Consider the following 15,289-nt stretch of genomic DNA (forward strand, 5'->3'; position numbering starts at 1 on the left):
ACTATTAGTCTATTGAAAGATGCAATATAAGCCAAAAGGTCTTGATTACCCTGTCGCAACGAAAGAAGCTCATTGTCCAAGGCCTGCCCCTGTGAATGTCTTGCGAACAGTTTTTCCATACTAAGCTGAAAGGCTTGAAAATCATAGAGAACCGGATCATCTTGATTAACTAGAGGGATCGACCAGTCTGCCGCATTGCCACTAAGGTACGAAAGTACAAAAGCTACTTTTGCTTGATCAGTTGGAAAGGCTGCTGGCCGGCATAAGAAGTGCAACCGGCACTGATTGATAAATACTGCAAACCTCTTTGGGTCACCAGAAAATCGTTCGGGCGGAGCCAGAGGTACATTCCCAGGTAGGTTGATCTGCACTGGATTCATAGAGGATGTTGAAGGAAGATTTGCCCCTGATGCGGGTAACGGGGTCTGTCCGGCTTGTGACTGTAGCACTTGTCTAGCAAGATTGTCTGTTCTCTCCTTGGAAATAATTAGTTCCCTTCTTAGAGCATTCGTTTCCTGACGAGCTGTATGCACTTCTGCCCTTAGTTCCCCAAGTAACCGGGCTAGGGGGTCAGTATCCGAGGTTTCCATAGCGCCTGGGCGAGAGTTTTGCGGTAGGCTTTGCGTTCTGTAACGCTCACCTGATTCTCGCAGAGGCGCCGGTCTTGACTGGGCGACTACCGTATCTTCAAAGGTGATGTGTAGCACCCGGTTGGCTCTTTGGGCTGGACCTCTGTGCACTGTATGCCTGACGTGTAGAGTAAGATGTCTGCAGATAGAAAATATGGGGTTAATGAACTGGGGTTATTGGGGTGTCCCTATCTCTTTCCTCTTCTCCTCTCCTGTAGACCCCCAAAGGTTAACGCTCTCACCTTAGGTAAGTGAATGCCGAGCTCTCCATCTGCCTCGGGGCAGGGTGCTGTAACCAGTTTCTTCACTGGATAGGTAGCGCAGGCCTCTTGACTTCAGAGGACTGCTGTCCGTCGTTTACTGCACGAACGGTAAGTTTCGAGTCATTCAAATGTCTTTAAAGTCTTTAGTAATGATGTCTCTTGTTTTGCAGGGTTTCGGCGATGGCGGATGACGGGCTGAAGTGAGTTGAAGATGGAGCCCGTGTGATGAATAGAAGCGCCTGGAAGCACGTAAGTAAGCGCTTGTTGCCTGCTTCACTATGCGCTCTAACTGTCTTTTTATTTTGCAGGTACGAGTTCGGAGCGGCTGCAGGGTGCCGGAATACCCACTGGATTAGATGTGGAAAGGAGTAATGGCACGTGAGTATTAAAGTTCCCCAATGTCTTTAAACGCACCTTGTTTTGTCTTTCAGATGCGGGATGCAGCGCCGAAGGCCTCCGGAGCATACGAAGAGTAGGTAAGCCTTTGCCTTTCAGATGCCGGAATGCTAACCTGTTCTTTCTTGTCTTTATAGGTGTTGCTGAAGACTGGATTCAGGATGATAAGCCTTTGCCTTTCAGATGCCGGAATGCTAACCTGTTCTTTCTTGTCTTTATAGGTGTTGCTGAAGACTGGATTCAGGATGGTAAGCCTTTTTCCTTAGGCCCAGGACCGGATGCAGAAGACACGATGAGCGTTCTGCTGCAGAGGTTGCAGAATAACGCAAAGCAAGATTCATCCACCGGGTGTGGTTTAAATAGCCTCCTGTAGTGCTTAGGTGTCTCCTTCCACAGCCACGCCTAAGTAAGAAAAGAGTTCCTGGTAAGAAAAGAGTTCCTGCCTTCCAGAAGAGTTCCAGTGTTCTGAATCTAGGGAGTGGCTCCAGCCCCACCCAACAGGAAAAGTAGTTCCAAACAGAAGAGGATCAGAGGCTCAACTGGCAGGCAAGTAAGCAGCATGGTCTGGTGAAGGTAAGTCCACCCAAGCATTATGAGCCCGGCGCTTCCAGCGCTGGGACTGGGCATATTTATGAGTCTGGTGCCACTGGCGCCAGGACTGGGTCCAAAAGGTCCCAATTGGGACTGGTTGGCACTCGGAACCTGGGTTATGGATCTGCTTCAAAGGGAGTTGGGAAAACCCTGACCTTTTGGAAGCAGAGATCATGACAGGCAGGGGTGGATGAACTCTCCTCCTCTTGTTTGGAGGGCTTCCCGACGGGCCCGGTTCTGCTGTGTCATCCGTTGTGGGTAGAGGCAATCTCCTCCTTATCTCCGTGCATAAGGTTTGGATTGCCATCAAAATGGCCACTGAGTTGTCCTGTGGCTCGGGTTGAGACGGGTTCAATTGCTGCTCCTCCTCCATGGGACCCTCGTCGGCGCCACTGTCGCTCTCTTCCTCCTCCTCGTTGGGATTCCTACCGTGGGACCGGACCTCCTCAAACCTCTTGTTGAGGCCCTTCACGACTTCAACCAGCTCCTGCTGTATCCGTGTCCGTAACGGCCACCACCCCCCCCCTCTTTTTCCACCGGGGTCTTCATGGGGGTCTTCTCGATGGGCTGAAAAGAGGATTCCCTCCGCGGTGGCAGGGAAACTCTAGGCACCGAGGTCGCCTCCAGTGGGGTAGCCTCCACAGGCTTCGCCAGGGCCGCTGCGACTACCTTTGGTAAACTAGGGCTTTTTTCTCCCCTCGCAGGACTCTCAAACTTAGGTGGCCTCTATTCTGGGTACCTAATTCGTATTTACTGTGCTACTGTTGCTCTGTAATTGTGGTAAACTAGGGCTTACCGCTATCACTCCTGTCCGCTTGCTCTCATCTGCCCCCCCCACTCCCTCCTTATTCCATGGTGCTCTCTATCTCTCCTATCTTGTCTAACTGCTTCTCCATTGACTATCCTGCTCTCCTCACTAAATCTGGTAGGAAAAAGTTTAAAAAAGATATCCTGGTCTCCAACCTAGGCCTCCCTATCGCTGACACCTATACCAGTGCCTCCTCCAAGGAAACTCTTACTGACATCCTCTTTTTCGTGCCTTTCCCTGACCTATGGACCCTTCATATGGTCTCCGTGCTCTCTCCCTTCTCCTCTTCTCCCATTAATGGTGGCACTATTTGGGATGTCCTCTTGGCCCCCTTCCGCTCCTCTAAGGCCATCATTAATGTCTACGCTAATGGGACCGTCTTGGTCCAAGGCCCTCAGGCCAACCTCCACCTCTTTGATCGACGCTTCCCGCGCCTCATCAACTTCCTTTCCTCTACTGCTGTCCCCTCTTCTCTGTCCTCGGCTACCTTGCCTCCACCCTCTCACCCTGCCCTCTCTCTTGCTCCTTCCTCTTCACCTCCACAGGGCGTACCTCTGAACTGTACCCCTCCCTGGAAGTCCTTTAAGGATGGCAACCTTATCCTCATTGCCACTCTCAACTCTTGCTCTGCCGTCAAACATTCCTCCGATATCTGTCGCCTTCTTGAGGAACTGGACCTTGACATTCTCTGTCTCACTGAGACATGGTTCACAGCCAGCTCTGTCACCAGCTTTGACACACTCCTACCTGACGGTTACAAGATCCTCTCCTTGCCCAGGCCCAACCGTGCTGGGGGGGGTGTGGCCCTTATCTTCCCTGAGTGGATTCCTGCCACTGTCACCCCTACGCAGACCTACTCCTCCTTTGAATGCCTGTCTGCCGACTCTCTCTCTCTCTCTCTCCTAGCCATTCCTTTACCGTGGCTACTAGCTATCGGCCACCTGGTCAAATTTCATCCTTCCTCTCTGAGTGGGCTGACCTCTCCCCCTCACTCCTATCCTCAACCACTCAACTCCTCTTTCTTGGAGACTTCAATATCCACCTTGATGCCTCCTATCCTCCCTCTGGACTCTTTTGTGACCTCTGCGACTCTCTCTCACTCTCTATTCTCCCGTCTGGGCCGACCCATTCTGCAGGGCACACTCTTGATGCTCTGATCTCTTCTAACCTTCCCCTCTCGGTCCCTCTCTCCACTCCTCTCTCCTGGAGTGATCACTTTCTCCTATCCTCCCACCTCACCTTCCCTACCCCACAGGCAAAGCCACCCTCATCACTGCCACCCACCTTCGCGGTCATCCGACCCATGAAGTGTGTGTCAGTTGAGGCTTTCGCCTCCACCTTCTCGCCCCCCCACCCCCTTCGGCTGACTCCCACCCTGACACAGCCCTCTCCACTCTCCACTCTGCTATATCTGATACCCTTGATATCCTTGCCCCTGTCATGGGAATCCGCTTGAAGCCCAAAGCCAAATGTAACTCCTGGTGCGACTCAGATCTCGTCACCCTTAAACGCAAGTGCAGGGTGGCAGAAAGGAAATGGCGTGCTTCATGTTCATCCTCTGACAAACTGGCCTGCCGCCTGCTCCAAAGGCAATACCGGCTCTCCGTTCTCACTAAGAAGAGAGCCCTTATCCAAGCCTGCATCTCTGCGGCATCTAACAATTCGGCTGAACTCTTTAAAATCTGCAAGGAGCTGGCCAACCCTGCTGCAGTCTCCACCTCTCCTGCCCCTCCCAGGCCCTCTGCACGGCACTGGCCTCTCACTTCATTTAAAAAACTCAGGACATCCTGTCCTCACTCTCCTCCTATCACCTCCCCTCCTCTATTCCCTGCTCTCCCTCTGGCCCTTCTGCAGCCACCCCCTCCTCCCTCCTTCTCTGCCTTTCCCCTTTTTTCTGCTGACGAGGTTTCGAGACAAGTCCGATCTATGAAAGTCTCGTCACAACAGGCCCACCCCTGTTCCTCCAAAACTATCAAGGACCACATTGACTCCCTGGTGCCTGCCCTGGCTGATTTATGCAATCACTCCTTCGCCTCTGGAGTCTTCCCATCCCCCCTCACGCACTCCCTTTTGCACCCCCTCCTTAAGAAACCCTCTTCCGACCCCTCCTGCCAGCTAACTATCGCCCAATCTCTATCACTCCCTTCCTGGGCAAGCTCCTGGAGAAACTGCCCATCTCCCAGCTTAATCTCCATGCTGAATCTGTTGGTAGTCTTCATGACCATCAGTCTGGCTTCAGAGCTGCCAGAAGCACGGAAACTGCTCTCCTGAACATCCGTGAGGACCTGCTCTCAAACCTTGACTCTAACACCCCTTGTGTTCTCATTTTGCTCGACCTCTCTTCTGCCTTTGACACTGTCAACCACACCATCCTGCTCAAACGTCTCCGTGATAACCTGGGTATCACTGGTCAGGCTCTGGCGTGGCTGACCACCTTCCTCTCCAATCGACCCTCCCAGGTCCAACTCGGTTCCTTCCTCTCTGACATCTTTTTCTCTACCTGTGGTGTCCCCCAGGGATCTAACCTCTCCCCCTGGCTGTTCAACCAGTACCTGGCACTTCTTGCTCACCGCATCGCCGCTCTCTGTCCCAACTTTCAGTGCTATGCGGATGATACCCAGTTCATTTTCAGGCTACCCTCGGCCTCCTCCTCCCCTTCCCTCATCTCCGACTGTCTTTCTGCTATCCAGGAATGGTGTACCGCCAACAACCTCTGCCTTAATGCCAGTAAGACTGAGATTCTACTTATCGGCACACCCACTCCCTCCTTCCCTGCAGCTCTCTGGCCGGCCTCCCTTGGCCCTCTTCCTGCTCCTACCTGCAAGGCAAAAAACCTTGGGGTCTTCTTTGACTCCACACTCTCCTTCTCTCCTCACATATCTGACGCCTCTAAGAAGTCACACTACCAGCTACACCTCCTCAGAGGTATCCTTCCTTTCCTCTCCTTCCCCCAGAAGCTCACTGTCTCCAGAGCCCTGGTTCTCTCGAAGCTGGACTACTGTAACAGTCTCTATCTAAATCTTCCTGCCTCTACTCTCCGGCCTTTGCAACTCATCCAGAACAGGACTGCGAGACTTGTCCTTGGCCTCAAGCCCAGGGACCGTATCTCTCCAGGACTGAAATCACTACACTGGCTCCCAGTGGCTGCGAGGATTAAGTTCAAAACCCTCTGCATTGTCCACAAGGCCTTCTGGGGCCTTGGGCCAAAATACCTTCAACTCTCCCTTCCTAAATATCTTCCTCCTCGAGCTCTTCGCTGTTCCACCTTCAGCTACCTCAGGGTCAGCCGCTTCTCCAAGCAACGAGCTGGGGGTAGATCTCTCTCCGCAGCAGGGGCCTCCCTCTGGAACAGCCTTCCTGCCTCCCTAAAACTTAAGGAGAACTATCTCTGGTTCCGGAATCACCTCAAAACCTTCTTCTTTGCCTCCGCCTTCTCTCCCTCTCTCCCCTGATAAAATCACTGAACCTACACTGAATCTGCAACTGGCCACTCACCGACCTCGGTCCTTGGCCCAGCCACTCTTCCCTGCACTGACTACCTGCACTATGGGACTGTCTCTGTATCCTACAGCCCCTTCTCCCGGCACTTACCTTGCACTTGCCACCAGCTGGCCCTATTATTTATCTTGTTTTCTACTAACCACTTACTGCACTCTCCTTGCACTTGCCACCAGCTGGCCCTATTAATTATCTTGTATTCTACTAACCATGTACTGCACTTACCCTCTCCCCCTTCCCCTTGCACTTTTCCCAGTCCCCCTACCCTTGCACTTGCGCGATCTGAATGACACCTCGCCTAGTAGGATCGTTGTCTGTTATCCCCTTGTCCCCCCTCCCTGCCTCGTCGCGCCTTGAAACACTTGTGTATAGGCGCGTTACAAATGCCATATCATATCATATCGATAGAGGCCTTAGCCAGGTGAATCAAGGCCTGCACCAACTTGTGCGCGCTTGAGGCCTTCACCTTAGGAGGGGTCACCGCCTCGCTCTCCCTCGGCTGGTTCCTTCGCGATCGACCAGGGCCTCTCCAGAAGCTTAGCCGGGTTCTCGGATTTTCTCTTCCCCGAGCCAGAGCGTTAGCTCGTGGTTGATGGCGCCGGTGAAGGTGCGCCCTGCCTGGCAGCCGAGGAGCCCGACTGTTCCGGGCTCCCGGTGCCTGCGGACTCGCGGTGCTTTGCCTTTTGATGGGCCCCTGTCGCCGGAGCACCCTCACAGGACTGCGAAGACTGCTCAGACTTCTTCTCACCTGCTGGGCTCTTTCCTTTCAGCCAGTTGGCGAGACGGGTCCGACGATCCCTCATAGTCCGATCCGTCATGCTCATGCAAAATGCACAGTCCTTCTCCACGTGTGTTTTGTCTTCGTGAAGGCAGTAGAGGCATCTCGAATGCTCGTCCTCCTTGAACACATTCTGTAATCCGCATCCCGGGCAGTTCCTAAACAGCTTGGATCCGGGTGTCGAGCTTCCCTTTTCCTGGGCCATGTGCACGAGGTAGGGCTCAGAAAGTTCTGGAATCCTCCAAGAAGCGTAACTCGACGAAAACTTCGCCCTTGAGGGGCGTAGAAAATTCTGAAATGGGTCCCCATTAATTGGAAATAGAAACGGTGGAGCTTGAAGCTCGATTGACCGAAAAATGAGATAAAACTCTCAACTCCCAACACTTGAACGTGCGGTAAAAATCTGAGGATGGCTGCCAGGGGAGGGGTTTAGGGAGAGGGCAGTCATTGGCTGGGGGCAGTATGACCCAGAGACCAGTGATTGGTTACTACTAAGAAAGACAGAAACGAAACTGATACTGATTTTGTCTTTACCGAGGATTCCCAGCCTGACGACGGAGAATATTCATGAGCATGTGAATCCATGCCAGACCCCATGCTGGAGAAATGAGATAATGTATGTAAGCTTCTTGCAATATTAATGCAATGTTATTCTATGGACTGTGTTTGTTCCATAAAAGAACTGGGCTGATGCACCATGTTTGGTTCCCGAGAGAATGTTGTGTTTTGAAGAGAAGGACCGTTGTGGTTGAAGGAAAGGCTTGGGGCTGTTGGAGTTAGAACTGAATAAATAACTGTAAAACTCTCTTCGCCTCATTACGAGTCAGCCGGTCCGGAAAGAATGGTGGTGGTAAAACCGCCACCACCGTTCTTTCCGGACCGGCTGATTCCGAGTCCTGCAGGCGGGAGGTGTCTCTCCCGCCAAACATCACCCACCTGCAGGCGGACGTGGAAACACTGGCACCATTACAGCATGGTGCCGGTGTTTCCACTTGCCCATTCCCATGGAGTCCTATGGGACTCCATGGGAATGGGGATTTACCGAATTCCGCCTCCGGAATTATCGGGTCACCGGGGTTGTAATGCCCCGGTGATTCCGGGAATCACAGAGGTGGAATGGTAATACGAGTCCGGCGGTAACCTGCCGGTTTTTCCGGTTTGGTTACCGCCGGACTCGTAATGAGGTGTCCAGAGGATCATTTGAGCGTAATCGAGTCCATGCAAATGGCAGAAGTGCCTGGTATAAATCCCTCTAATATACCATAGCAAACACACTTTCAATACATGTTGGCACTAGGGCAAATGTTGCCAGAGTGCTAATACAATTTCTGTGAAAGAGCATGTCATTGCACTATGGACATTTTTACCCGAGTGTTTAGATCATGAAAACTGACACTTGTCACGGTGCAAATATTTTTGACTATAGCCTAAATGTTTATTTTCACTAGGGCAAACTGCCCTAGTGCTAATACAGTGCAACATTGAAGCGGAGAATCAAAGCAGATTTCACCAGGCTGATGTTAGTTGCTTCTTTGGAGCTCATTGTTGATCTTGTAAGTTGTGTGTATGAGATTAATGTTCTGAGCATTATAATTTATATGGGAGTTTAAAACAAATTCCTGTGGCAACATCCAGCCAAGGCACTGTGGAGGACAAAATTCAATTCAAGGCCTTGACTCTGACACATAGGTGTCTACACAGGAAAGCCTCAGCCTACCTTAATAAGAAACTGGTCGCCTATAAACCGGGCCGCGTGCTTAGATCAGATTCTAAAAGCCAAATTGAGATAGCAAGGTTTAAGAAAACAAGCGGCCTGGGCAAAGCTTTCCACATTAAAGCTGCCACCAAATGGAATAATCTGCCATTACAGATCAGGCTGGAACAGAAATACACACACGTAAAAAACTTAAAACTCATCTTTTCAGATAATGACCCCTGATGACCTGGCTTGCGCCCTTACGGCGCGATATAAACAAATACATTTTTTTAAAAACAGTTCCACGTAACGATCAGATAAAGACATACAGCAAGTAGCATGCGGGAGAATTTCTCAAAGGAAGAAAACAATAAACTCACTCAATCAGGCCTTTCGTGTCCTTGGTTAGGACAGGGTTTATTCTTTCATCCAACGTGCGGACTTTCTCCACTAAGGGTAAACATTTCAAGTTGTAAGCTACAAGCCAGCCATAAAAAGGCACCTGCCAGTGCCAACTCAATTCTATACATCAGGACAGCAAAACCTTTCTTACTCGCCACGAGTACATTATTACTGGGCAATTGCTAGTGTCGAGTGCCCAGTTATCATCCTGACTTCTCCGTAGCCACCATTTCAAAAGGACTGAAACGCTTTCCTTTTCAGCCGTTGTCATGGAGAACAGGCTCTGTTTTCCTGCCAATATCCATGTGGGGTTTTTACACTATTTCTGCATCTAGTTATTTAAAATGGTCATCCTTCATGTTTTGCCCTGGTACATTTGAAAGCTCACAAAGTATTTTTCACAAGCACAAAATGCCATACCTTTTCTTGCAAGTCCCTTGCAAAGTGATGGTCAGTGGGTGGATTGGACCATGACTGATCCTGGTGGCAGCCCACTTACACCCGCTATCCGCACGCTGAATTCCTATCATGAGCACCCCTTGTCTTGATAGCTAGATCCTCCTGAGATTGTACACTCCATAATACAATCTGCACAGCATTCAGCTACTTTATCTGTGACTTATACTGTACGCACCTGATCAGAAGGCGTGCAGATCCAAAGTCACCCAATTTAACATGTCCATGCTGAGTAAGGAATATATTCTGAAATTGCAAAATAGAAAAAATAAACACATATATCTGAATTCAGATTTATAAATCTACAAATGTTATCTCCATGTCATGAAGCAGTTAGAAAAATGGTCACTTGTTCGGTGTCTTACTGCATTCACAGCCTTGCACTCTCGCGCTCCAAACCCACCCCAAAACTCTAGCATTTTATATTTAAAGTGGTCTTGCCATACACCTTTCAACAGCTGGTGCTACACTGATGGACAGTTGTGGGTGTCTGAGAAATTAAATAAAACTGAAAAAAGTACCAACATTTAGCTGAGTGGATGCCCACTGCTTTGTTCCATAGTAAATATGTGGAAGAAGAGAACTGGGAGGCAGGATTTGTAAACATGGGAGGTATGCGACCCCTGAAGTGAAATCCTTATGATCCAAAAGGATGTGGCGAGTTCCCAGTCCCAGTACCTGTGATGCCTGTTTACAGAGGATATTTATTCACACTTTTTGGCCCTGCAGACTCATGAGTCAAGTCAGCGAATTCATAGCCTGCGAACCTGCAAATGCACAAGCAAACTTAAAAATAGTTCAAAAGTAGTTTCAACAATAAAGGAACTACAAGATATCCCTACCCAAGACCTTGCTATGTGATGCACCACTTTCAAGCAGCACAGGCAGCAAGACAGCAGCTCCATCAGTTCAGAGGTTAAAGGGAAGGGTTAACACTAGAAGAGAGAGGCGCAAAGGAGAGAGTAATGGAGAGGCCATAGAAGATACCAACTGAGAGAAGGAGAGACAAGATAATGAAAGAGAAGAGGGTTGTTTAGAGGAGCGGAAAAAGGAAAACAGGAAATTGGAAGTGCATTGAGAGTTGGAAGAAAGATACCATTAAAGGAGGCACAGAAGGGTTAAAAGCCTAGTGAGTGTATGGGTTGACGATCGAGTCGAAATGCAGCGAGTCCTCATTGTAACCACTGACTATCTTAAACTTTTGTTTCACCCATATCATGATGGTCGTTTTGATATGCTTTCTAAATGTTGTCACTGAGAGGATGTAAGCGCAAACCTATTGCTTCAATAAAATACTATTTTCAACAAATAAAAAGCTTAGTAAGGGAGGAAGGCTCAAAACCTCCCAAATAAATACAGGGAAGGAAAGATCATTTTCTGAGAGAAAGACGACAAAGAGGTCCAGAAGGACTAAGTTGAACCTAGAGAGTGAACAGGAGAGTGGAGGAACGAGACAGCACAACTATGCTGGGGGATAGACAGGATAGCCCAAGAAAAGAGAAGTCAGTGCAAAAGTCCAGGCCAAACCCAGACGGGAGCAAGGGAAGAGAGGAGAAGAGAAGGTAGGGACACACTTCTCAAACAAAGCAAAATACACCTTTGCTGAGGCGCCAACCTGACACCCAGCCGGCTGATGGTCTTTACAGACCCTTCAGAAGAGTGACCTACCAAACCAAAACTGCCTAAGAGGCAGGAGGACCACACTGTCATGCACTTACCTACCACTCCTCTGCGGCGTTGCACTCTCATGTTCTCCAGAGCTTCCCGCTGCTCCTGGATGTTGCGTTGTTGTTAGCGGCTTCCGTGGCACCTGACCAACACTACACAACGGTCATGGATGATGCGTCGGTGAAGGTGCACCATTATCACGTGATGGTGAGGTTTACATGTGACTCAAGGCGTCGCTTCCTGGAAGAGGCTCAAATTGGGCTATTTAAACAGCTCTGGCGCATTCTCCAGTGCTTCTCCACTGTTCTGATAAGTGGTGTTTGGATTTGTTTGCTTCCGGATCTCCTGGTTCTTGGATTTCAGCTCGTGGACTTTGGTCTGCCTCTTGGATTCTCCCTTTGGATTTGGCGTTCCTTGGGACTTTGGTCTCTGCCTGTGAACTGTGGACTGCCTTGTGGAACAGCTCTTTGGATTTGGTGTTTCTGGACTTTTTGGCCTCCCCAGTCCTTAGCTGCGCCCTCGTGCCTTCCGGGTCCAGTTCCCTCCTTTTCCTACTTGCTACTACCACATCACCTATCAACATCACAGGCATGTCATAAAGTGGAAGGGATCCGGATAGGTAAGTGGGATTCCTTTTGCAATAGTTGTGTATTGATATTGTTTTTTCCTTGCAGCTACCGAGTGTCTGGCAGCGCCAATTCCTGTTCCACTTGTTATCCTATTGGTTAGTAAGGGATTGTGTTCTGCAGTTTTTCTAAGTGTCCCATAGGGACGAAGGTTTTTAATTCACCTGGGAACATCTGTGACACACGAAAACATCTGGCTGCAAGAGAGCCATGGGTATGAGTCAGGAGAAGGGTTACAGCCTGAGGTAGAGTGTGGATAACTAGAAGATGCCCATGGGTTCGACCCCTAGAGCATAACTAGAAGATGCCCATGGGCTCGACCCTGAGAGCATCAAGGACACCCTTCGTTAGGAATACAACTTTAGCTTTGCCTTTTACATTTTATAAGAGACTTTACAGAATGTTGATGAACTTCGGTTTGCACACTTCATTTGTTTTGGATTACTAAGCATTGTTTGTTGGGACTTTGGAGAGACTGACTATTGTTTTGAGGAACAAACAGGGAAGAGAGTGGGCACCACGGATTAGAAGTCTTTCAAATCTTAAAGTCAATGTGAAGGTAAATGTATGCAAACTGTAGTTCAGAAGGAGCAGGCTGGGACAAGTTTGGAGACGCCCTGACTTAAAATTACAACAAAAGCTAGAGACCAAGTAGGAATACCAGGTCACACAGCCACTCTCAATGGGGCCCAGACAAGGGCTAATACCACCCGCAACGAGGTTGTGACGTACTTTCATTCATTGCCGATTTCATGTATTATCATCATTTCAAATGCAAATTAATCCACTAGTCAGAGATGTGTAGTATCCCAAAAAAGGAGTGCCACAAATGAGTTCCAGGTTAATTTTCATGTTTTATGCTTTATTAATTGTATGTTGCTTTTTATGTATCTCAATATGTCAAGTTGTTTTCTTTCTGTTCATGTCGGACCCTATTGTGGTCCCGTTAACACTCGAGTATTTTTTCTATTTCTATGTTCTATTTCCATTGATTTTCTTTTTTGGGCTAAATACATTTTTTTTTTTTTACACAGGACATCATGCAGGTATGCCCGTAAATTATTCACTTTTTTTAACCATGCAGGCTTGCACCTGCTATGCACTTCGTTTCGTGACCACCGGCCACCTAATGGCGCGAGATGGTCACATGTAACATAAATGAGTCGTTGTCCTGGCAACCGCCTAACACGGCAGTCCGAGATTTTGCCCGGCAACTGCACGCAGAAGCTCTCACACGCTCCGTGTGCTCAGAGGTACAAGACGCAATCCCAATATTTGCAAACTACCGTTTTGGAAACTCTTGCTTGTCACGCTGTTCTACTCACTCTCGTCCTTTCCCTTCATCAGATTCTATTCACAAACACGATTGTGTTTAACAATATAGCCGCTGTATCCACGGCTCATCGTTGTGACCCATGCTGCTGTGGGCATTAACAACGAACATTTTCGTCTGTTCAACACTATTAAGGTAACCACAGTTCCTCACATATCTTTCTGTTTTTGTTACTCACAAGACAATCAACTCATTATTTCTTTCCATTTATTTCTCTTAATTTTCTTTGGAAAATCTAATGACTGTTATGTTGACATCATTATTTTTACAAATATATGCAATTGTTATGCTGACATTGGTGCATTATGTTATTTACGTGCAATTGATTAGACTTGCCCTGAAGAAGGAAATAATTTCTGAAATGCATTGGCTTTAGTCTGTATTACATATGAGTTGCGGCAACCGCTCCCTCACTAAGAAGATATTAGTGACAGCTTTGTTTTTCTTCGGATAAATTACTACTTAAAAATCAACAGACTCCTTTTTATGTTTTTACTTTTTACTTTTGATACCTGAAAAAGAACTACATTTTCAAACTTTGAAAGATTATTAGCCCTTGTCTGGGCCCCATTGAGAGCGGCTGTGTGACCTGGTATTCCTACTTGGTCTCTAGCTTTTGTTATTGTTTTGAGGAACCCGTTGGAGCTAAAGGGAGAACTTTATTTTGCTGAGTGACTGACCCTTAATATACCTCATCATACTGACATTTAAAGATTTTGTTATTCTGTTCTTTGGGATACATGAACATCCTGACCCTTTATAGTTGTTTTGCTATCCTCAAAACATTTGACTTTATTATTTTTACTTTACTTTAGCTTAGCTTATTTTTAAGGCGCAACAAAAGTGACCCAGAGGCATATGGGCGCTGATGAAGCAAAAGGTGACAGGTGTTAGTGGATCGGACAGAGGGTGCCTAGCCCAGCAGAATTATCTAAAATTATATGTTTTAAGCTGTTTCAACACTCCAGAGAGGGGCAACTTCTTAGCTCGAGGGGCAAGGCATTCCATTTGGCAGGAGCAGCCATCCAAAAGGCCCCATTTTTTACCAGTTAAAGTGAGACTTTTGGTATTTGCAACAGTTTTGCTCTGTTTGAGCGGAGAGAGCGTACTTCAGGTTTGTTTTTAAGTCTACAGGCTGTATATGCAGGGAAAAGCCCTGCTAAAGATTTATAGGTAATAGTAAGTAACCTCAAGTCTATCCTAGCGGCAATAGGTAGCCAGTGCAGACTTCTACGCACCTCAGACACATGCGCATACTTCTGCATCCCCATAATCGCTCTAACAGTTCTGCTTTGTACTACCTGAAGTTTGGAAAGTTCTCCTTTACCCACCCCTACGAGAAGGGAGCTGCAGTAGTCAATTTCTGATGAAATAATGGCTCGGGCTACCGTTTCGCTGCCCTTTTGTGAGAGAAATGGGCGAATATGCGAAAGGAGCCTTATGTAATAGGCCGATGCTGAAACAAGACTGTTAACCTGAGCGGTCATATTTAGTGACTGATCAAAGATCACTCCCAGTATTTCTGTTTTCCCTTTGGTGGGGATACCGTGATTCGCAATGCGGAAGGAATCATAATCCGAATTGAGCGTCAGAAGTCTAGGCCTGGAGCCAACAATCATGAGTTCAGTTTTTTCGTGGTTCAAGGGCAGCCCACTCATGTGTTAGATCATACATTTCGTTTTTTTTGTAACATCTTTTTATTAGATTTCCAACCAAATATAATTCCATCACATAAGTTTCAATGAATTACAACAACAAAAGCTAATACAATAACAATAGCCTTTCAATAACACTATTAACATATAACTAGAATTCCAGTACACCCTCACCTAAATATATCAACATACTATCACCCTATGCAAATAGCAAAAACAAAGCAATTATAAAATCCACACCAACACACATAAAACATCACAAAAGACAAGAGAAAGAGAGAGAGAAAAAAAAACAAGAAAAAAAGGGGGTTTATCGAAAGCCGACTGAAGCGAATTCTGTGCTATTTGCTCAAAGCAGTCACCAATGGTCTACGATCAATAATATTCCGGGGGGAGAATTTTACAGGGCGAGGAGGAACTGTAGTTGTGATACTGACAATGTGGAAGAATGCGATGTACTCACACAATGGTTTTTGAACAGAGGGTATCA

The 15,289-nt window shown here is 47.8% G+C and overlaps 1 protein-coding gene across 12 annotated transcripts in view; it reads right to left on the reverse strand.

Moving 5' to 3' along the window:
• The window catches only part of NEK3 (NIMA related kinase 3), a 493,231-nt gene that overhangs the window by 306,120 nt on the left and 171,822 nt on the right, over positions 1-15,289 (reverse strand). For all 12 annotated transcript variants that reach the window (XM_069640019.1, XM_069640013.1, XM_069640010.1 and 9 more), the window contains one exon: positions 9,696-9,763. In XM_069640019.1, the coding sequence (XP_069496120.1) occupies positions 9,696-9,763 (68 nt within the window). The remainder of the gene's footprint in view (positions 1-9,695; positions 9,764-15,289) is intronic.

This window comes from Ambystoma mexicanum, chromosome 7q (assembly GCF_040938575.1).
Source record: "Ambystoma mexicanum isolate Mex_15411 chromosome 7q, UKY_AmexF1_1, whole genome shotgun sequence".
NCBI classification, from domain to species: domain Eukaryota; kingdom Metazoa; phylum Chordata; class Amphibia; order Caudata; family Ambystomatidae; genus Ambystoma; species Ambystoma mexicanum.